This window comes from Alligator sinensis, unplaced genomic scaffold, assembly GCF_000455745.1.
Source record: "Alligator sinensis unplaced genomic scaffold, ASM45574v1 scaffold123_1, whole genome shotgun sequence".
In the NCBI taxonomy this organism is placed as follows: domain Eukaryota; kingdom Metazoa; phylum Chordata; order Crocodylia; family Alligatoridae; genus Alligator; species Alligator sinensis.
The window spans coordinates 204,180-227,315 of record NW_005841985.1 but is presented as its reverse complement, the minus strand read 5'-3'; the positions used below and the strand labels follow the sequence as shown (position 1 = coordinate 227,315).

The window sequence follows — 23,136 nt, the reverse complement described above, 5'->3', positions numbered from 1 at the left end:
CTGCTGAGGCATAAGTGCCAAGAATGACATGAAGGTGATCAAAAAATGGCCAACTAGATGACCAAGAAGGAACAAAATGTCAACTCTAAAGTGGATGAAATGACTATGTTGAATAAAGCAAATTCTAGTCTTATAAACAAATTTTTTTTTTGAATGCCAACTGAAAAAACTAGCTTGAAAAATGTAGGCAAGACCATGGTTGGTGAGGGCAGCAGAAATGTTCCACCTCAAATGAGGAGATTGCAGAGAGGAATGAAGGAACAGGAGACACATGCCTCCCTCTGGTCCACCAAAGTGCAGAGCAAGCGGAACAGTAGGGAGCTTGCTTTGCTCAAATATAAGTGGCACTTACTCACTCACAATACAATATGCAGACAGACAAATCCCTTAATGGGTTGAGACCAAACATATTTTCTCCTTAAGAAATAGAATAGGTTCTAAAGATAGGGTAAGAAGAAAAAAAAAAAGAGAATTTTCACGGCTCTAAGAGCTATTAGTAGATTAAACATACCCTCTTGAGATGTCCAGTTTGTAGTATTTGATACATATTGCCATGATCTATTAAAGGGCTCAGTATCCCACTCCTTGTACCATTCAATAACATATTCATTTACTGACGATGCTTCCCATGTCACAATCATTTTTTTTCTTAAGGTAAAGGTCCACACCGAATCTATATGCGTGGAAGCTACAAAATAATAGCAGCAAGTAAAATTAATAGAAATCATTATCCATCGAAATCCACAGTACTGTAGCAATTCAACAGATTATGATTTTAATCTACAATTAAGCTAAACAATCTTAGGTCAATATTATAGCTATCATAAGATGAGAAAAAAACAAAAAGAGAACAAATAAAGAAAGTCATGAAGAATTAGTATATCTCCATTTGAAGACTTATATGCATGTATTGGCTACAGGAAAACACAGAAGAGTACATTGTGGCTCATATTTTTAAAAGAAAGAGGGGATCAATGATGAGGATGGCAAGGGGAGAGGTACAAAACAATCAATGTGAGAGGAAAACCAGTAGCGTGGAACTCAGAGGAAGCCAGCCAGAAAGAGCGAAGCAAAGGGAACCAGAGATGGAATATTGACCAGCACTGCAGCTTCACTAGAGGTGGGAGCACAATTACAAAAAAGGACAGTGGTACAGTAGATACAGCAGTGGAAAAGGAGATATTCAAGATCTTTGAAGATAGAAATAATGTGAGCACGTCCACACATATAAGTAATAAAATATCCTGCAGTTTTGTGAAGACATTAGGATTTGAATATGAGTCATTTTGGGAGGCAGAGGGGAAGGAAGTTGCATTTATCCTGGCACAACAAATAAATGCATTAACAATCCAATAATAAGAATGTCAGGAAAATGCCAGGCCTGACCACTGTGGATGTGTTATTTGGCAAACAGTCTGTAGCAACACCCAACTTAAAGGAGACGTAAGAGTTGAGTAGGACTCCAGCATTATGAACCCCAGGGCAAAATTATAAGTCTGGAGAACAATGCAGAAAAGATCAGGAATATCTATCATTTGTGATAAGAGCATGCTACAAGGGTGCCTGTACATGAGAGGGGAGGTGCTGTAATTACAGTGCATCAGAGCAAACTTGATTAATCAAGTCTGCTGGAGCATGGTAATTACTACACTCCAGCCAGCCTCTATGTCTTGTGTATCAGCATCCCTGCACTTCAAAATGGTGGCAGGGGCATTTTAACTAAAACTTGTTTGACAAGCTTTAGATAAAGTGCCCCCACCACCATTTTGAAGCACGGGGACACAGATACACAAGACGCTCAGGGCACTTTAATTAGAGTAGCTCTCAGAGCCACTCTAATAAAAGTGTCCCATCCCCAGCCCTGGAGCATGTTTAAAAATGCCCTAAAAGCCTTTAAAAGAGGAAATATTATTTCCATCAGGACAAATAAGCAAAAGTACAATGGCCTACCAGTGCTTTAATATATGCTCTTTCACACCAATGTACTTTATTTGTGCTAAAATGAACTGATAATCCCTACACAGAATGTTGAACAAGATAATCTGGGAGGTCTTTTCCATATTTAACTTGCAAACAAAAAACCCTACCACAATTTCACTTTGAATGCAAAGTTACTTAGACAAAATGAACTGTCCTATTTAGACAGAAAAGGTATTGGTTCACAATGATCCACATCATTTTATAATACTTACTTATTTCACCAATGGTGGGAATTCTCAAAGTAGCCTCAGGAGATTCTCCAGCCGAGTTATAGGCAATAACAGATAACACATATGCTTCCCCGGGTAAAAGAAGCGTAAACTTTTTATCAGTAGTATTGTGTGTAGGCCCAGCGGGGCTTGCATTGTTTTCTGGAATATACCATATTTTGTAGCCATGAATACTCTCAGAAGATGGAAATTCTTCCAATAACTGTTTAAAAAAATAATATATAGAAGCATGTGTTTTGTAGTACTCTCTCTATTATCAAAAGCATACTTAAAGATATAAAGCATAAATTCTTCCAAGCCTCCCAACATTTTTGTTTCCTACTACTGGATCATTTTGATGTACACATTCTCATTAATCTGCTCTACAGTGGACATGTCTACACAAGACATTTGCTGTGGAGTTTTTTAATTAGCTCCACAGTAAGGTCTCCACATCCACATGCATGTCCCTATTAGGTGGCAGTAAATTAGTAAGTGCTGGCATGGGTTCATACTTGTAAATATAAATACTATCCTGCAGCGGTGTTATTTACTGTGCAGCAAAGCATGTGTAAATGCTGACGGGGATGGCTGGGGCATGAGGATGCTTCAGTGCAAGGGCTGCCTGCTGGTTAGCCCTATACTGAAACAATCTCATGTCCCAGCCAGTCCCTCTGCAGCTTGTTGAGCCAGGTTGGAGTGCCCTTGGCTGACAGGCTGACCCGCCAGACCCTGTGTCAGCTGGGGATGTTCTTCAATAGGACAACATGATGTGGTCCCAGTGCATGTGTAACACAGTGCCCAGGAACAACAAACTCCAGTGCAATATGTGCTGGAATTTATTGCTTCACATTAATTGCATGTATAGATGCACACCGTTTGCCTCATCATCTCTCAACCTAGTGATAGCACTCCTGAAAAATGTAGGTTCCTGAGAAATGTAAACGGTGTTCTCATTTGCATGGCAACACATGGAATGCCCTTCCAGCTCACAGCTACTACCTAAATAATACCTCTAGAACAACTTGAGGTACTACTGTCAGCAGGTATGTTGAATTATTTTCTGGATAGTTTGTAATGTGATGTTATGTTATATTTCAAGAGCAGATTTTATTGGGTTCAAGTAAATGGTAAATCTTAAAATACCTGTTATAATTAGAGCTGCTCAAATAACAACAGCTGATAATATCAAGTAATTTCTTCACAGAACCATGGTTTTGAAATAAGGTAGTCAATTCATCAAAATACCTGGCTAATAAAATGATTTTTTTCAAGTAAATGACCAAGTCAAATTAAAATATCCTCCATATTTCAGTAGCATTGGAGTGATGATGCAACTGTAATGGATGTAACTGTCCAGGAAATGGCAAGGATTTTTGTGTGTTATATCTTTTATTGGACCAACTGTATGGTTGGGATAGACTTACAGCATATACACTCACTCTCCCATGAGAAACTCTCCTGGGAGCATAGGCGGTGCTAGCGGAGCTTAGCCCCCACAAATGCGAGGCAGTGGTAGGGCCAAAAGGCAGCCTGGCTGCAGGCTTCCTACAGCTGCAGCAGGGATGGGGAGGGGCGCACAGGCAGTGGTGAGGGAGGGAGTGGGGCTAGGGCTGGAGGAGGGGCAGGTGCTCGAGGCAGGACTGAGCCCTGAGTGGCTCATTTGGGGGCTGCGGCTCCTGCTGCTAAATGCAACCCGGGAGGCATGGGGGCTGCATGCCCCCAGATCTGTGCGGGGCAGGGTGGGCTGCTGCTGTGGCCTGGGGCCGGGATCTTTCCAGCAGGGGCAGGGGCAGGGGCAGGCAGGACTATGCTTAGGGTGGGTGGCGGTGTCACTCGGAGGGGCTGGGTGGGCTGCCCCCAGCCACTGCAAGATTCACCATAGCCCACCTGACCCTGCTTCCAGCACTGCCGCTGCCTGTCTAGAGCACAGCACGCCCCCCTCTGCCAGGAAGAGCCCAGCACTGCCCCAGCCCCAGCCTGCAGCAGCAGCCTGCCCTGCCCTGTGCAAATCAGGGTCATGAGCCCCCACTGCCTCCCAGGACGCATGCAGCTGCGGGAGCCGCTGCCCCTTCCTGCATCCCCGGATGAGACACAGCTCTGTCCTGCGCCCTGCTGCACCCTGCCTTGGCTATTACGACCTGGTGGGACGAGCACAGGGGTCCCAGAGCCTCTGTCCCCTCCAGCCCAGCAGTGCAGCCGAGGCTGGCCCCACTCCAGCCCCTGGCTCTGGGCACCCCTGGGTGGTGCACGGATGGGGCCGGGGCAGGGAGGCAGCCAGGGCCAGTGCAGCTGGGGCCAGGAGGCAGTTGAGGCCCGCACGGTGCGGTGCCAGGCAATGCTGCTCTCCCTGTGGCCCTTTCCCTTCCCCCCACAGACTTTGCCACAGGGGGTGGGGTGGGAAGGGCATGCACACATGCGCATGTTCAGACCCCCAATTTTTTTCTTCTCCTTCCACCTGTTTGGAAGCGATTTAGCCCTGGTTGTTCCCAGATTATTCTTCTCTTGGAGTGGCCATTTTTACCTGGGAGAAAAAGTCTGAACACCTGTACTTTTATGGTTTCTCCTGGGGACAGCAACAACTCTCCCAGGAGAAACTGTATGTCTGCATGAGATCTTAGAAAAGCTTTCAAATGCAGTGCATTCTTCTTCAGGTCACCTGATGAAGTCTATCCCAACCATGCAGTAGGTCAAATTAAAATGGAAGTCTAGCACTGAATGTTATGAAAGCAAACTGTTACCTGTCAGCTCCTGTCCAGGACAGTCATACCATGACAATTTTAATGGAGAAGGTTTCAAACAAACAAACAAACAAACCCTACCACATTTTCTCACATACAACATACCTCCAAAAAAGCATGCATTTTGTTTATAGAAAGTAGAATGCATGACATAAGATTTTTCCAGAGTCATGGATAACTCTGTGACACAGAGTAAGTCTGCCTGGGAACACAGGGGCTGTGTCCAGATAAGCACAGACATTTAGTTCCCCGGAGACAAGTAGCTGTGGTGCACCTTGCGCCCCAGTTACTTGTCACCAGGGAATGCCCATGCCATCCACGCTTTGGAACGTGGCAAGTTACCCCAGGAGTGGTAGGGGAGGCTGGGGCCTGCACTGTGCTGACCCCAGCAGCAGCAGCTGTCAGCCAGGCTCCACCCAGCAAGACAGCTGCAGTGTGACTCTGGGCATCCCAGCTCTGCTTTTCAGTGGTGTTTGCTGCCCTCCCATGCACTGCTCCTTTTTTTTTTTCTGTGGGTTTTTTTGACCCCTGGATATCCAGGGCAGCACACCCTTGCAGCACGGAGAACACCTAACTGTGCAGTATGTGGTAGTGCAGACACGTTTGTGGCACCGCATACTGCATGGCCATGCTTGTCTGGATGCACCCAGCGTGTCTGGGGAGTTTGGCATCCTAGGAGACAGTCTGGGATGCCATACCAGGAAGTTTCTGCTGCCTATTCCAGACTGTCTCTTGGGATGCCACATTTCTTGGACATTTTGTGTCTCCAGGAGGACGTACTTGGTATGACATGAGGTTAGGCCCCAGGCCCTTGCAAAGGCAGTAGCAAGACTGTTAGTTCTTTACTACAAATAGTTCTTTATATAAGTTCCTGTAAATAAAGTGTTGTTTACACATCACAGGCCTCATCAAGATACTACCAGAAGCTCACTTGCTGCTTCTGGTACAAGCTACAGTGCTTAGCCAATAGCTACAGCTATGAGAGGGTTAACACAAGACTCTACCCCTTCAGCTGGCTGAACCAGACACAAGCAGCAACCATCCTGGCAGCTGGATAACATGCAGTGTCTCCAAGCACGCTGCTTTTCCAGTGAAGAAAACGGATTCACAGGTGGATCCAGTAGGGTGCAGTGGTACAGTTGCACACCCCTTTGATTCCTGCCCCTGCCAAAGTTTAAAACCAATTGCCTAGCAGTGGCAACAGCACTTCTATCCAGGCAGCTAACTGGGAGGAGGGGGAGCGAATGAGCAACTGCCTCGCGTGCCAACTTGGGGAAAAGGGAATTGGAGGAGCTGCAGCTGCAGGCAGCCACACAATCACAATTGTGATCGTGGTAGTAACCAGAAGTCACCACTATGCCTGTGCCCTCAGCAACCAACCACATTTCTAGTTTGCTGCGGGCAGTACTGAGGTAGTCAACTGACTTCGTGGCTCGTTATAATCTACCTGATTCTTTCTAAATTCTTTATTCCACAGGTGTTAAACGACTCTCTAGTTTTTAACTTTTTAGTCTTGATGTTCCATTAATCAAGTTATCTTTTCTTCTGCAATTCTGCTGTCTGTTAGCAGTTCCTAGTAATGTAACTCCTATTCCACAGCCCTGCAAACTGTTTTTAACTCTAGGTGTTCTACAACAAAGAGCATAAAAGGAAGACAGCCATGATTTTAAAGTCACAGATGAAGTACATACCTTCCACATAAGATGCACATATCTATTTCCAGATGACTGGGAAGATTCAATTACTCTCCACAAATCTACTTTTCTTGAAGGAGCTAATACAATGAACAATAAGAAGCATAAAACTTACTGTTATTCTTTAAAATGGTAAGGTTGAAAAAATATTTTGAAATGCTTTCAAAATAAAGTCTGAAAGCAACTATTCTAAATGTAAAGACTTCCCTTATAAACCCTTTTATTTCTAATGCTAAGCCTTTTTTCATCTTCCCTTGCAGCTGAAACTACCGTTTCTCTTCCTATGCACCAAGCAACTCTCCTATTCTACTCTGGCTTCAAATTTTATTTTGTTTGTTTAGTTTTCCAGCAATAATTTTTCACTCAAGAACCATTTGCTCCCTCCTTTTGGCCTATTTCTCAGTTCCTGTTTTACAGTATCAGTTTTACTTAGATTATGAGAACCTGAAGGCAGAGTTATTATTTATTATAATTGTTTATTATTTTCCAACATAAAACTACTAGATATGTACATAACACTAAATACAATTATAGCAACTTGCCATATCTTGTTTATTCTAGACTTCCATATACTTATGAAGAAAACTCAAGAAAAAAAAATACAGAGCCTGCATCATCTCTAATATCCTAATTAAATTAGGTATTTTATGGTGTAAGAAGAGGGGGTTGATAAATGTTTCCAACATGATTTAAAATATAACTATATCTTTTTAATATTCCTAAACATGTAAAATCACTTTTAGAGTTTCCCTGTATTCTAGCCATTTATTCTTGATCACTCAATTTTAGGTGTCTTCATGACTTTCTCTAAATTTCTTTGTCTCCTTTTCCACAAACTGTTTTACTGCTTGAATTTACTGTCAGGAATTATAAGGGGCTTTTTCCTTTTTTTTTTTGGCCTGATTTATTTAATTTCCCAAATTTCTAATTTTATTTCATGTTACTATACCAGCTTGATACACTGTACTCCTACTTCCACAATAATTTGGAGTAAAGCTATTTTCTTTATTGACTCCTGTCTAACCTCATTCAGTTTTTCCCTCCACTTCTCTCACTTCTCCAGTCTCTCTGGTCATCCCTCTCTAATTTCTGTTTTATTTCTTTTAAATAGCCCATTATTTTCTCCTCCATTCATTTTCCTCGCAGCCAGGTCCCCCTACCTATTTCAGTCTTCGCTCTTCCTGCCAAGTTTAACTGACTATATTTGTTCTCATAAGTTCAAAATCCTGAGTCAACAGATTGACAAATATGCTGAAAATAGAAATAGGTTGCTGTTGTTAAATCTGCTCCAAAAATATCCCCAATTAAATCCTGGGAAAAAAAATATGATATAAATGATTCGCCTGCCTTTTTCTTCTGTTCTTCCTATTCTCTCTTCACTCCATTCACTCCAGAATTTTGCTAATGCACCTTTACATTGAATGGCAATAGCATACTCAGTAAAATCCTGTAGGCCCATTAGATTATATGATTTTATGGTCTCAGTACGGTTTGTGCAGTCAGTAACATTTCCCTAAAAGTAAACATAGGGACAAAAATACTTTGATTTAAAAAGAAACCCCAAAACACAGTATATATTTATCTAAAAAACAGAACAGTCACTACCCAAAACCTGTATCTAAAAGTGGGCGCATGTGGCTCTCTCATATTCCCACCTTAATCCTCTACTAAAGAAAAAAGAAAATTATTTACCTTGCAATTCTACTTCTGTGTAGCATTTTAGTATCTAGCTTTTAGTAATTTCCCCACGAGGCTGGTATTAGCTCCTTTTTTAATGTAAAAGTAGCAACAGTGAAGAAGAGCAAGAGTGAGGCTTTCCATTGGACATTGCCATGCCATCCTCCTCAAGTATCTCTGCAGACCTACAAATATTTTAGTCAACTCCAACTGCATGGGAGCTAAAGCTCCAAGAAATTAAAACAATCCAAAAAATGATAAATTTATGAACAAACTAGAAGTGTCAATGGAAAAAAAACTGAAAAAGTCCTAAGAAACAATCCTTTTAAAAAGTTAGCCTCTGAGTTCTCATGGATGACAGGTGTATGAGAAATATGTAATGCAGGACCTTCCAAGAAGAATGACAAGGTCTGTCATTTTCACTTCTCTTAAGAGGTCATTTGTATAGAAGAGTCTCACACCTACAACCTGAGGAGCTCCAAAACAAAACTGCATGCATTTCCAAGTAAGTCTAAAGCTGTACTCCTACACTATATGAACTGGATGAGAACCATAAAAGAAAGTTGAGAACCATATTTGCCTAAGCTAATATGGTTCTAAATCATTGAACTTTTGTCTTTTCTAAGCATTGCCAACAATTTCACTTCCAGAAGGATTCATGGAGAGACTTACAGTATATAGGAATTTCCTTTTCCAATAAATGGAGATAACATTATTTTGTGGCATAAGCATGAGACTGATAGCTTCTTATTCACACAGGTGGCAAATAGGTCTAGCATGTACTTCTACGACAAATGTGACATAGTCTAATGCTTTGGACTTATTCCTTATATACAAAGAAAGGGAATAACTAAAAATAATGAAACAGAGACAAGAACTTTTTAAACACCTCATTATCCTCTTAATTCTTCTGCTTTTCAACTTTATGCTTGAGGGCTCAAACACTGAAAAATAGTGGATGTACATTTGCTAGGCACTGCATATTAATAGGAGACTATCTGCTAAAAACAGGCCTCAGAGGGCGCATCCAGAGGAACGTGCATGTGCCTCTTGCTGCATCCCAAACCAGTTTGAGATGCTGCAAGAGACACACTGTGAACAAAAAAATATTCTCCACACTGCATATTTGCAGCATGGGTTCAAAATTTGATACCTGGATATCCAGGTATCAAAAAAAAAAAAAACTACGGGTAAAGAAAGCAAGGCAGGGCATGGTCCTATGCCCTGACATAACCCAGAAGCCAGTCCTCTGGAGAAATGCTCTGGTTTCTATGTGCTTCTGCTGCCCCAGCATGCGGGGCACACACCCTTAGCATGCTGGGGCAAGCAGCAGCACAGCAAGGATCCGGCATGACACCAGTGGTCGGGTATAAGTAGGGACTGTGGGGGGATGTGGGTGGAGGGGCCTGTGCTTGTGTGAGGGGACCATTGGGGGTGGGGCTGGTTGGGGGGCATGGGTCCCCCACGGGGCCCACAGCCCCCTCTCCCCACAGCAGCAGCAGCCGTGGGACACTCAGGGCCCACTGCTGCCAGACCCCCTGCAGCATGTCACAGCATGGCCCCGATTGCCTTAGAGCCAGCGCCGCCTGTGCCGCCTGCCGCAGGTGCAGCGTGGCTCGGCATGGGGCTGTGCACCTTTCTGCAGTCCCAGGCCTCTCGGGCCGAACCACATGTCATGCCGCACTGGGTCCTGCCTCCACGGAACTGGCTTGGCCCAACGGCATGTAGGGCCCGTGGAGGCAGGACCCAGCCCAGCATGACACACGGTCCCCACGAGTGGCACTGGCCCCCAGGTGACAGCCCAAGCAACCTGGGGCTGCAGAAATGTGCACGGCCCCATACCACACTGCGCCATGCCAGGCCACACCCACAACAAGTGGCACAGGCTCTGAGGCAGGGGAGCTCTGACAGCAGTGGGCCTGCAGCGCCCATGGCTGCTGCTGCTGTGGGGGTGAGCTGTGGGCCCTATGGAGGGGAGGGGGGTTGGGGCCCTGATGGGGGCTGGAGCCCTGCAGGGGGTCAGTCCATGTACTGTGTGGGGGAGCTGTGCCCTGTGGGGGTCAGGGGACCCACCCCTCCTTAGCAGCCCCCCCACACAGCCCTCCCACAATCCCTTCCCATCTACCCACACCCCCAACCCCCCACATTCCCCACACCCAACCACATCCCCTCACACCCACCTGCATCCCCTACACCCCTTCCTGCCCTGCTCCTGCAAACCCTACATCCCCCCCATCACACATCCAGCATGCCCAGCTGCCAGACAGGATGAGACCTGCTGGCAGGAGCTGTGGCTGCAGGCGCAGCTGTCCCCACATCCCATTTAGTGAGGGAGTCAGGGGGAGCACTAATTGTTCTGCAATAAGAAAAACAAAATCAAACATCAAAACATATAGATATTTAAAATTTATTTTATTACGATGATAGAGACACTGGTAGGCTATTTGTGAAGAGTGAAATTGGGCTTTTTTATCAGAGAATTTGCAGTTTTTAAATAGGGAACACAAGAATTCCTGCTAGTGAGGCAAGTGGCAGGACCCAGGCAGAGAAGCCTGCTTTGGGCTGCAAATCAGGACCCAGCTGGAGGTGGCTGACCTCCTGGCACTTGGGGCCAGGATGACATGCTTTGACAGTTCAAAGCAGACCACCACACTAAGGACATCTTCTGGGCAATAGCTGCCCAGATGGCAGGGCAGCACTACACATGGCAGTAGTGCTGCGCAAAAGCCAACTATGCAGCCACAGCCTACTGGCAGCTGGCCCAGAGGTGCATAAGCCTCTGCTGTGGCCATGAAGTCCCCATCTGGGTCTGGCAGGCATGCAGGCTTGGGGCCACATGCTGTCACAGGTGGCAGCAGGTCATAGCCAGGCAGCAGCCCCCACTGCCAGACTGTTGCAATGGGTACAGGGTACAGGGGCCACTCTAGGTTAGGGTTGCTTCAGCAGCCCAGCTGGTACAAGGGGCTAGTAAGTGTCCCCAGATACCAATTGGCCAGGCCTCAGAAGTTCCTGTCTATTTGTATCTTCCAAAGATCATGGGCCTTAAGGCCCACCTAGTTACCTAATAGCCCCCACTATCATGTGGGGCCAAAGTTCGAAAGATGCAACTAATTTTTTTCTTTTTTTTGTGGGACAACTAAGGAAGAAAAGGCTAGGAATGACATGGGGGTTATAGGTTCAAAATGTGAAAAGAAGTTCGCTGGAGTGGGACACCGAGCAGAGCCCCCCAGGTTTCACCCACTGGTTCTCAAAGGCATCCAAGGAGCCAGTGGACACGGCCCACTCATGCTCTGCTTGGAAATGTGCATGGACAAGGGACCCCTGAAGCTCCTGAGAGCACGTAGGCCTGAGCTGCTTCCCAGGGCAGCTTTTTATACTACTGGGGCTGCAGATCCAGGAGGAACTGGGCAGGATTATTTTGCCCCAAGTGGCACAACTCACCCCACATCAAAGTGCATGTCCAGGCACGTGCACTGAGGCAAAAATCCCCAGCTCAAATTTGTGCTTTTCCGATTTGAGCTGCTGCGAGCATACATGCTTGCATGTGTGGATGTACCCAGAGAGCTCACTTTGTAATTCTCAGTTTTGGAAGGAGAAGCCCTGGTTTGCACTGAGGTTGTTTCCACATCAAGTAGGAATAAGACAGGTCATCTGAATGGAGATGAAGAACTGATCATTATCTCCACTTGGATAATACATAGTTAATAATTCTAAATATTTAAATGTTATTGACTTTCTGACACAGATTTTCTTTACTTTAGGACATGTGGTATTAAACTAGCTAACCTATTTCTTGTCTTCATCTCAAAATTAATACTTCAAAATATCTCAAAATTAATACTCTTTTGTTATAACCGAATCTGGACTGAACATAGTTCTTGCTCCGAAATACAAAAGCAGTTCATAGCTAAAAAGCAACAAGAAAAAAAAAGCAAAAAACTAATGGATTTGACTCCTGATCTGGCTGGGAGAACCCCACTGAAATCCTTCTAGAACAACAAGGAAGATGCTGGTCAATAAAACAGACCTGGACTAAACAAATAAGAAGAGTAGGGTCACTCTTAACGTAGACAATGACTTCACAGCCCATTACAATCTACAGGATATTTGCTAATCTCTGTACTTCAGAGGTGATGATAACCCTCCTGAATGGACTTGCTCCTCCACTTATCAGATTTCTACTGCATCTCTCCTGTCCATTGTAGTGTAAGAGTAGGTCTTCATTCATCTCTATCTTCTGTTATTCATTTCAGTAAAATAAAGCTTTCCATCCAGGTATATTTGCATCCTGCCTTTTATCATTAGCATTTAAAAAAAGTCAAAATGTAAGCCGGGAATAAATCATCTGATATTAGGACAATGTAACAATGTAACTTACCGAATCGTTTGAATGCATTTTTCTGTATTGAATAAGGCAACATAAATGTCGTTCAGGAGCTACCATAGGGTTTTTCCAAGTTATGTTTAGCAACTGCTTTATACCAGCAATTTTTTCAACTGAAATTATGTCAGGAGCCTCAAGTTTCTCTGAAATTAAGAAATAAAGCTTTCATGTTTTTCAAACAGGAAAAGAAGTTCTGCAACTTTGCATTAAATACAAGTTTATAATAGATTATTTAGCATCTAGGACAGGGGTGGGCAAAATGCAGCCCGGGGGCCGGATGCGGCCTGCCAGGCCATTCTATCCAGCCCATGGGGCCCCTAAAAAATTTAGAAAATTAACATTTATCTGCCCCTGGCTGCCTATCATGCGGCCCTCCATGGCTTGCCAAAGCTCAATAAGTGGCCCTCCGCCCGAAATAATTGCCCGCCCCGATCTAGGAAGAGTTACCCAATCATTCCAATATTGTTAGATCTAACATACAAATTCATGGAAGCATATATATTACACAGATACACAGTGCCCATATGAAAATTTATATATATATATGGGTATGGATGTATTTTACAAAAGGAGAGAAAATTGATTATACCTAGCTAACTTACAGTAGACAAGCTAACACTCAAACAGATATACAAGCATCTTTCATCTGTAAATGCATTGAAAAATATTCATTTGCTTTTTCTATTTGTAATGTGGCCACCATATTCTTTTCTCAGAGACAAGGCCAGTAAAAAGAATAGTTACAACTTGAAGAAAGATGAGTCAAGTCCTAAGTACAGGCCTAAAGAAAATCTTAGCCAGATTCATGGAATGGTAGGTGTTTGAGAGAAAGAACTGACAGAATATTTAAGCATTAGGTAATCGAGTGGTAATGAGAATGGAGAACTGGGAGAGGAATAGGAACCTGTAATAGTAATGGGTGAATGGAGTGGGCTCAGGGTGTGGTGGATGGTGCTGCAACTGGGATGTATCTGCACCATGCAGGTGAGGCTGGGTATCAGCAAAACAGAATTTCAGTTGCAACTGCAAGCGATACTTTATATTTACAAAAAGACATGCTCCCTGTCCTATTGAGTTAAAGAGCTAGTTAAAGGTAACAAATATATAGTTATTTAGATAACAACAACAAGGTAACAATATCTAGTTAAAAATAACAAACATAGTAGAGGGGAAAATGGCATCCAGCAAGACAGAGTGAGGAGAAGATATGAAAAATAAGACAATGCCTACTGTGGCGTTCAGGCATTTTGCATAGCAAAATCAAGGATGTAAAGATTTTGAGAAAAGATGGCATGTGTTCATTTACTGCCAGACTTGGAAATTTTATTAAGTGGCACTTGAATCATGTGATTTAAATAAAAATTCTCACTGCTGGTCTCTGTGCCTCCTAGCTGCACTGTGCCATACAGGCACTCTTGGCTGCAGGCTCCCCCCAAACTGCAGGCTGTGCCATGCTGCACTGCCCCGACCCCTGGGGCAGGGGAAGCCAGAGAGAAGAGGAGCAATGTGAGGAGTGGTGGCAGAGTGGAAGCCTGAGGGCTGCAATTTAATCCTTCACCGATTTAACCCTGAAGGCCTGAACTTCTGCCCAGAAAAGCAACCTAATATGTGAAGAATTAGAAGAATCTGTCCATAGACTTCACCTGAAAGAATACTTCTACATCCAGTACAGAACTATCTCTAAAAACCTTCCTACCACAACAGATGATATAAACAACAACAAAAATCTGACCAGACACCTCCCACTAGACAAAACCACACATTGAACTACATCGACTTTTTCAGAAGGAAAGTTAACGAAATACTCAACAAAACCCAGGACAACCAACCAAAGAGAAAATCCATATGATCCCCAAGATCCAACAATGAAACAGTAATCATACAAGTAGACAAAGGAGGAGCAACTGTCATCCTCAACTACCAAGATTATATCAATAATGGGACAACTCTCAGACACTAACTACTATAAAAAATTTGGGGAGGACCCCACACCACTGTTTGCTTTGGAACTGGAAAATATAATCAAATCTTTTCCATACCAACTTCAGGAAAAGCTACCACCACTAATCCCCCATTTTATCCCAAGAATATTTTATATGCTCCCAAAGATTCACAGGAAAAGTAACCCTGACAGAGCCATCATATCCAAGTGTGGTACTCCCACTGAAGAGCTATCAAGATTAATAGAAACCATCCTGAAATAATTTGTAACTCAGAGAATGAGTTTTCTACAAGACACAACAGGCTTCTTCAATACGATCTAGATTCTAGAACATCAACCACCTCCATGAGTAGGCCATATATACACCAATGTGTATACTAACATCCCACAACATGAAGAGACAACTGCTTGCTTGAAATTCCTACAAGAAAATGGATTACACTCAGATTTACAAATACAATTTATTGCAGAAATCGTCCATTTAATCCTCACCCACAACAACTTCACTTTCAACAACCAACATTTCTTCCAAACCATGGACAGAGCTGTGGGCACAAGGATGGCATATTGGGGAGCCAACCTCTTCAAAAACAACCTGGAAGAGGAGTTTCTAGAAAACTGCACCGCCATCCCTGTACTATCACCATGTTACATATGACATTCTCATAATCTGGAGTGAACACATGGACTTGCTTATTGACTTCTACCGTGTGTCTAACAGCAGCCATCTTTTGATCAAATTTTCTCTAGAATACTCCTACACTAACATCAACTTCCTAAATACAGAATCTTTAATGGCACCCTATGAACCACTATATACAAAAAAAACCCACTGACCACCACACTTATGACCATAAAACCAGCAATCATTCCAAACACACCAAAAAGCAATGATCTACAGTTAGGCCCTCAGATACTACCACATCTTCACTGAGGAGAATACTTGTGATATGCATCTCACCAAACTGAAAACTGTCTTTACCCAATAAGGACACTCAAAGATACAGTCTACTTTTCTACTGGAAAGAGCCACCCAAATACCTCACAACAACCTTCTAGAATACAAGAATAAAAACCCCTACTGACTGCACACCTTTGGTTGTCACCTACCATGAACCAATAAGAAGGATCCAAACAATTATAGCCTATTCTTGAAAAAGACCAGGCCTTGAGAGTAATATTCCAATCCTTACAGCCCTGTAACTTTGCCCAACTCATCATCAGAAGCAAACTCCCCACTGATCAACAGGCACCTATTGGGACCCAGCCCTGCCTTAACAATAAACGCAAAACCTGTCAACTCATCTCTACTGCCACAATAATCAACCATCCCCACAGTAAAATCACTAGAATCCATAGATTATATACATGTCTATTCCAGAATGTGCTAAAGTTCAGCCTGGGTAACAAATACTTTTATAGAAACCAGGTCAGTGAAACCAGACAACAATTACATACTAGAATCAATGATCACTGAAAAAAAATAAAGGACAGAAACACTAGAACACAGGTAGAAGAAAATTTTCACAGAAAAACCACACCCTCCCTGACCTCAAAGTTCTCATGCTCAAGGTAAATTTGTAAAACACCATCAAAAAACGAGCCTAGGAACAAAAATCCATTAGCCTATCAGGCCCTAAGAACCAGGGACTTAATATAGACAATGACTTCACAACCCATTACAATCTACATGATATTTGCTAATCTCTGTATTTCACAGGTGATAATAACAATCCTGAATGGTCTTGCTCCTCCACTTATCAGATGTCTACTGCACCTCCCCTGTCCATTGTCTGATAACTAATCATATTTCCTGCTTTTATTTACATATTTCCTTTTACGCAAGCCTTTGTTCCATCTGCTGTTTAGCTCTGTTGTCTGCTTCTCTTCCAGAGACCTGAGGAAAAGTTCCATGAGCCTGTCCCAACAATGCAGATAGTGAGTGTGTGTGTGTGTGTGTGTGTGTGTGTGTGTGTGTATATTAGTTGTAATAAAAGCACTCCTGTTGACTGCGGAGTAGACGTTCTACTTGAGTATCCTAAATTCATAGGCTGTCCAAGAGTCCAAGACCTTTCTGATTTTTTGCAAGTTAAATAATTAGCAAATGAGATGTGGATATAGTTATGAATAAGTTTTATTGTGCTTATGTAGAAATGCAAGTTATTAGGTGAACATTTAAAAAGATAAATCCCTGAATAGGCTTAATGGATTTTTTCCAGTTCCTTAGTTAACTGACAAGACCTTGTGTGGAATACCATATGCCGTTCTGATCACTCATATTCAAGACAGATGAATTCAAAGTGGAAGAGATATTGAAAAGGTCTAATCAAGAAAGCAAATGCCTATTTTACAAAGGGAGATTAGAAGAGTTTATTAGTCTTTTGTTCAAAATAAATAAGTCTACCATCAATATGCTTTGCAAGCAATATTCACAATTCCAAAATGTAAAACCCTTAAAAAATGTTATTTCAAAAACTCAAATCTGTGAACTCAATCCTGACCATATCCATTGACTAATGAAAGGCATAATATTTTTATCATTTATTGTAATTACTTTCATTCTTCATATTTTATTAGAGGCGCACCGATACATTGGTCCGATATCGGATTGGTACCGATATGAAGAACATTGTCTATATCAGATATCGGCCTGATGGGGCTGATAATTTGGCCGATAAATGCCCATGTTGCATGCAGCTGCAAAGCACAGCACGGAGCGGAGCCAGCACCATTGACAGCAGCCTCCAGCTGGTAAGTCAGAAGGGGAGGGGGAGGGAAGGGGCAAGAGGGGGCAACACCACCCATGGTAAGAGAGGTAGCAGGGGCAGGCACTGCCCAGCCAGAGTGGGGGGTAGGGTGCAGGACAAAGGCACGACTCATGGGGTGGGGGCAGCTCCTGCCACTGTTAGCACCCCAGGAGGGTGGGGCGAGTGCCTCGGATCTGCACGGCATGGGGAGAGTTGCAGCTGTGGGGTGTAGCCATAGCAGGCGCTGTGTGGATCTTCTCATCAGGGGATGGGCTTGGAGTGGGCTCTGGTGGCACTGGGAGGAGGCTGCACCCACCCCAAATTTCAGCACAGCTCCACTCCCAGCCCTGCGCCACTGCCCTGGGTAGCCCTGGCTGAATGCCCCACCTCCACCCGAGTGCCAGAAAAAGCTGGGGTGGTGGCACAGGGCTGGGAACAGAGCTGCAGCAAAATCTAGGGCAGCTACAGCCTCTTCCCAGCGCCGCCAAAGCCCACTCTGAGCCCAGCCCCTGGCAAGAAGAGGCTACACAGAGATCCGGGAGTACACTCCCCTCCCCCCCACTCCCAGGGTGCAAGCAGGGGCAGGAGCTGCCCCCACCCCACAAGCTGTGCCTCCATCCTGTGCCCCTCCCAACTGGGCAGCCCCAGCCCCCTCCCTCCCTCACCGCAGGGGTGTTGATCTGCCCCCCACGCACCTTCCACCACACCAGACTTACCACCTGGAGGCAACTGTATCAGATATTGGATCAGTATCAGCTGATATGCCTCCTTAAATATCGGTATCGGTCCTCAAAATCTCTATCAGTCCACTCCTATTTTTTATCTATTCCTATGTATAAAAGAACAAAAATACAATCAAACAACAACAACAACAACACATTTCTATTCTTAACATTTTCCAGAAGTTCTCCTTATACTTAAATACTATAAAATTAGTGTTAACTTATAACTGAACTTTTTGATACATATCAAACACTTGCTATTCATCCACGTTTCCATAAAATGTGAGGTAGTCCCAGTTAACACCCCCAGTTAACAGTCCCAGTTAACAGTTAATTGTAGGTTCCTGTTTTTATATCACCTTGCAGAACCTTGGTGCTGGTCTGTGATTGGGGCTCCCAGGTACTATGCCATTACAAACAAACAACATCACACACATGCAGAATAATCAGGCCTAAAGTGAATGTCTACTAAGAAAACTGAGGTAAAAGAGAGCTATACATGTTGGCTGGCATACAAGAAATGCATGTGATCCCCATCATACTATGCAGAAGTACAGTTTCAGCACATATCTGGTCTGCTTTGGAAAATAATTCATAAATTTGTCTCACTTTAAGGACTCAATTAGAAATCTTTACTCTGAGTAAAAGCAGTGCAAATGAACTAATTTTGTGGGATGATGGCACTTCCTGAAAAAGCATTTATTTCAGACAGTTAATCAAAAAATAGGGAAAAACATGAAAAAAATACTTTCAGGTTGAAGCGCTTTAATTGATAATTAAAAATTCTAAATGTTTTGATTTTTTAATAAAATCAAAAGAAATTTCTAAATGAAAAAAACTTTTCCAAATGAAAATACAAAGCAAGTCCTTAGTTTTAAAAATGCTGAAACAAAATGCTTCTAACTTCCCAAGAATTATTCCCAGAAAAAATATTTAGCAAAACCAAAATTAATTTATGACTTTTTAATGCTGCTAACTCTTCATTTTTGCTTTAAAAAATAGCTAAAACATTTTTTCTAGCTCTAAGCATTATGTATTTCATCTTTATTTAAAGAATTATACCAAAATGTACCTATTTCCAACATTTCCATGGGAACACATTCCGTTGTAGAATTACTCAAAGCATTTTTTGCTGTCACCTGAAAACAATATCTAGCATATGGAATGTCAGGGAAAAAGAAGGCACATGATCCATTGTTGCTTTGGCAGCTGTCTCTATTGATCCATTGTTGAATACCATCATCATAACTAAAATCCAAGGAAGAGTGAAAAATTAGTTAAATATTATTACATGTTATTATTAGTTAAATAATTAATGGTTTAAATTTAATTAGCAGTTATAATAAAAAAATCCATTTAAATAAATACTGCAAGATTTTTTTTAATAATGTATTTTTCTTAAAGGAAGTTTCTCTATCAATAAATGTAATTCCTTTAAATGTATTTTCTCTAAAAATCTACTCTAGTTCTTGCAGACCGAGAACCAAGCAATACATAATAACACTTCAAGAAGACACATACATAAGCATGCAAATAAACAAGTAGACATACAGTCAACACTTGTTAGTAGCAATATGTCAATAACCTGGGTACTGTGTTGCTTCTAAACGAGTAAGTATTGGCAGAACAACTTAGGGATTACTTAGAGAAGCTAGATGCTTTCAAGTTGGCAGGGCCACATGGGATACATCCTAGGATATTGAAGGAAATGGCCAAGGTAATTTCTGAGCCACTGACTATCTCTTTGAGCATTTGTGGAGGTCAGATGACATCCTGGATGATTGGAAAAGGGAAAATATAATGTCTATATTTAAGAAAGGGAGGATACAGGAAATTACAGACCAGTCAGATTGACCTCAAAACTTGGAAAAATCATGAAGCAGGTCCTCAAGGAATCTATTATGAAGCATGTGGGTGAACAAGGTGATCAGGAACAGCCAGCATGAATTAACCAAGAGCAAGTCATGCCTGACCAACCTGATTTCCTTCTATGATATGGTAACAGATGTGGGGGAGAGTGCAGTGAATGTGATGTACCTTGACTTTAGTAAGGCTTTTGACACTGTCTCCCATAAACTTCTCATTCACAAGCTGAAGAAATACAGACTAGATGAAAGTACAGTAAGTTAGATCACTGTACTCATCGAATAGCTCAATGTCTAATTGACAGGTTATCAAGTGGGGTTCCCTAGGGGTTTCTCTTGCGGCCAGTATTGTTTAATATCTTCATTAATGATTTGGATGATGGAACTGAGCGCACACTTAGCCAATCTGCAGATGACACCAGGTTGGATGGACTTATAGACACTGCAGAGGGCAGGGCTAGGATCCAGAATGACCTGGATAGATTAGAGACATAGTCCAAAACCAACCACATGAAATTAAACAAGGATAAATGCACAGTCCTGCACTGGGGACAGAAATAACTGCATGCACAAATACAGACTAGAGAATGACTAGCTAAGCTGCAGTACTGCAAAGAAGAACTTTGGGGTTACAGTGGGCCATAAACAGAATATGAGCCAATAGTGTGCTTTTGTTGTAAAAAGCCAACAGCATACTGAGCAGGGCTGTGCGAAACAGCTGTGTTTCGATTCAGTTTCAGATTTGGCCGTTTCAGAGGACAGTAATTCATTTCAGTGTTTCAGATCACTGTCCTGTTTCATTTTGGCCAAATTTCCTCTGAACCTGTTTTGAACAGGCTGCAAGGGAAGCTTCGCACAGCCCTACCCAGCTGGGCAGGGCTTTGAGCCAGGGGCTGCAGGGCCCCAGCGGGGAGCAGGATGGGGCCGTGGTTGGCTTGTCTGGGGAAGGAGGAAGAGATGGGGGAGTGGGAGGGCCGCTGCCCTCCCTACAGGCAATGAAACTCCTGCACAGATCTCTGATCCCTGTCACGCTGGGTCGCGGGGCAGGGAAGCAGCACAGAGCGGCGAGCAATCCTGCTGGCCCCAGGAGCACAACTCAGCTCTGCAGGAAGCACAGATCAGCACTGGGGTCTCCTCACCACCGCTGCCCACCCCACGCTGCCCTGGAGATGTGGGGCTGCACAGGTTTGGCAGCGGTGATGAGGAGACTTCAGCATGAATCTCTGCTCCCTGTGGAGCCCGGTCACACGGCAGGGCAGTGCTGATCCCTGTTGCGTGACCCGGCTCCACAGGGAGCAGAGATCTGGGGCTGCACGGGGCAGGCAGTGGTGGGGAGGAGACCTCAGCATGGATCTCTGCTCCCTGTGGAGCCAGGTCATCCAGCAGGGATTCCCCAGCCCCCAGTTCAATTTCCCAGCTCTCTGATCATTTCCCCAGTTCTTCCCGGGGGTCATGGGCCCCCAGATCTGTGCGTCGGGTTTCAGCAGACTGCCGCTGCAGGCTGGGGTCAGCGGCAGCACCGCAGTCTTCCTGGCCCACACCGAGTGGCTGCTGCTGGCCCAAGCCTGCAGCAGCAGCCTGCTGAAACCCCACATGTAGATTGGGGGGCCACACCCCCCAGGAACAGCTGGGTAAATGATCAGAGAGCTGGGGGAAGCAATCAGAGAGCTGGGGAATCAAACTGGGAGCTAGATGTCAATATCAGAGCAGTCCTTCCCACCCACTTTCCCTTCCCTCTTAGTTTTTGTTTCCCTGCAAGCCCAGCTCCAAAACCCCAAAATTATCTGAAACATTTCCAAAATGTTTTGAAGCCTTCCGTTTTCAGTGTTTTGGGTACCAAAACACCTCCAAAACAAAACAGCTGTCGAAATTTCACACAGCCCTAGTGCTGGGTTGTAGTAATAGGAGTGTCACTGGCAAATCAAAGGAAGCAAGTTTTCTGCTCTATTCAGCACATGGATTACTGTATCATTTTGGGTCCCACACTTCGAGAAGAATGTGAAGAGATTATAAAGAGTCCAGCAGGGAGCAATAATAATGATTAGGGGCCTTTAAGGCAGGACTTTAGAGGAAAGGCTGAAAGAACTAGGGATAATTAGTTTGGAGAAGCAAAGACTAAGAGGAGATTTGATAACAGTCTTCAAATACCTGAAGGGTAATTATAGAGAGAACAGAGATTGGCTTTTCTCAGTGGCTGTAGTGGACAAGACCAGGAGCTGCAGCAGACGAAATGTAGGTTGGAGCTTAGGAGGAACTTTCTGACTATGCACTGGAATGGAATTTTTCTATCTAGAAAAATTGTGGAATCTCCATCCTTAGAAATTTTCAAGAGCAGGCTAGACAGACACTTCGCTGAGACGGTTTAATCAGGATTGATCCTGCCTTCCATGTAATCTGTTGCTCAACACTACTTTCCTTATGTGTACTTACAGTAAGATTCCATCATGATTTGCTTATGCACTGAAGAAAATACCAAGGTTAACCAGTTTCTGACAAGCCTGCAGCTTTTTATGATTGGTATTCCATTTATTCTCCTCCAAACTTATGTTATATAACCTTACTTTTAAGAAATATTTAACACAATCTTTAGTGGCTTCTCATTTTTTTCCATTTTTTTTTTTTAAGCTATACTGTCCAACTCTACTGATCTTAATATCTAAGAATGTTTCCACTACTCTTTTTTCAAAACTTTTTACAGAGTTATATACAGTAAAAGCTCTGTTATCCAGCATCGCCTGAGAATGGGGGATGCCGGATACCAAAATATGCCGTTTAATTGAGGGGCCCCGGCTGCTGCTTCTCCTGCTGCATCTGGGGCGTCCCTCCACCCCTCCTGCGGCATCACCGCCCCTCCTGCGGGCCCTGCGGGACAGGGAGGCAGGCCCTGCACAGTCCCACACAGCCTGTTATGCCCCCGGGCCGTGGGGGCTCAGCAGAAACTGGTGCCACGATAGGCACTTCCGGTTTCACTTTTCCTTACAAGCCAGCATACCAGTTACCAGAGCATGCCGGCTTGTAAGTGTCATATTGAATGAAATAGTTTGAATGTTTGTAAAGGTTGCCCATTAGCCAGTTTCAGGAAGAAGATAGGATTTATCTCCTTATCTAAGTCATTGTTTTTGGGGCTACGTGAAAAATGTCCTGACTTCACTTAAAGCCTTAATTTAAATTGTAT

General features: G+C 43.6%; 1 protein-coding gene across 4 annotated transcripts in view; it reads right to left on the bottom strand.

Annotated features, from left to right (window-relative positions):
- Positions 1 to 23,136, bottom strand: part of IL31RA (interleukin 31 receptor A) — a 76,111-nt gene that overhangs the window by 35,114 nt on the left and 17,861 nt on the right. For 3 of the 4 annotated variants that reach the window (XM_025201168.1, XM_025201169.1, XM_025201171.1), the window contains 6 exons: positions 19,169 to 19,344; positions 12,680 to 12,828; positions 7,972 to 8,137; positions 6,622 to 6,704; positions 2,193 to 2,412; positions 512 to 688 (listed from right to left, as the gene is read on the bottom strand). In XM_025201168.1, the coding sequence (XP_025056953.1) occupies positions 512 to 688; positions 2,193 to 2,412; positions 6,622 to 6,704; positions 7,972 to 8,137; positions 12,680 to 12,828; positions 19,169 to 19,344 (971 nt within the window). The remainder of the gene's footprint in view (positions 1 to 511; positions 689 to 2,192; positions 2,413 to 6,621; positions 6,705 to 7,971; positions 8,138 to 12,679; positions 12,829 to 19,168; positions 19,345 to 23,136) is intronic. The other variant, XM_025201170.1, reaches the window with a different exon arrangement.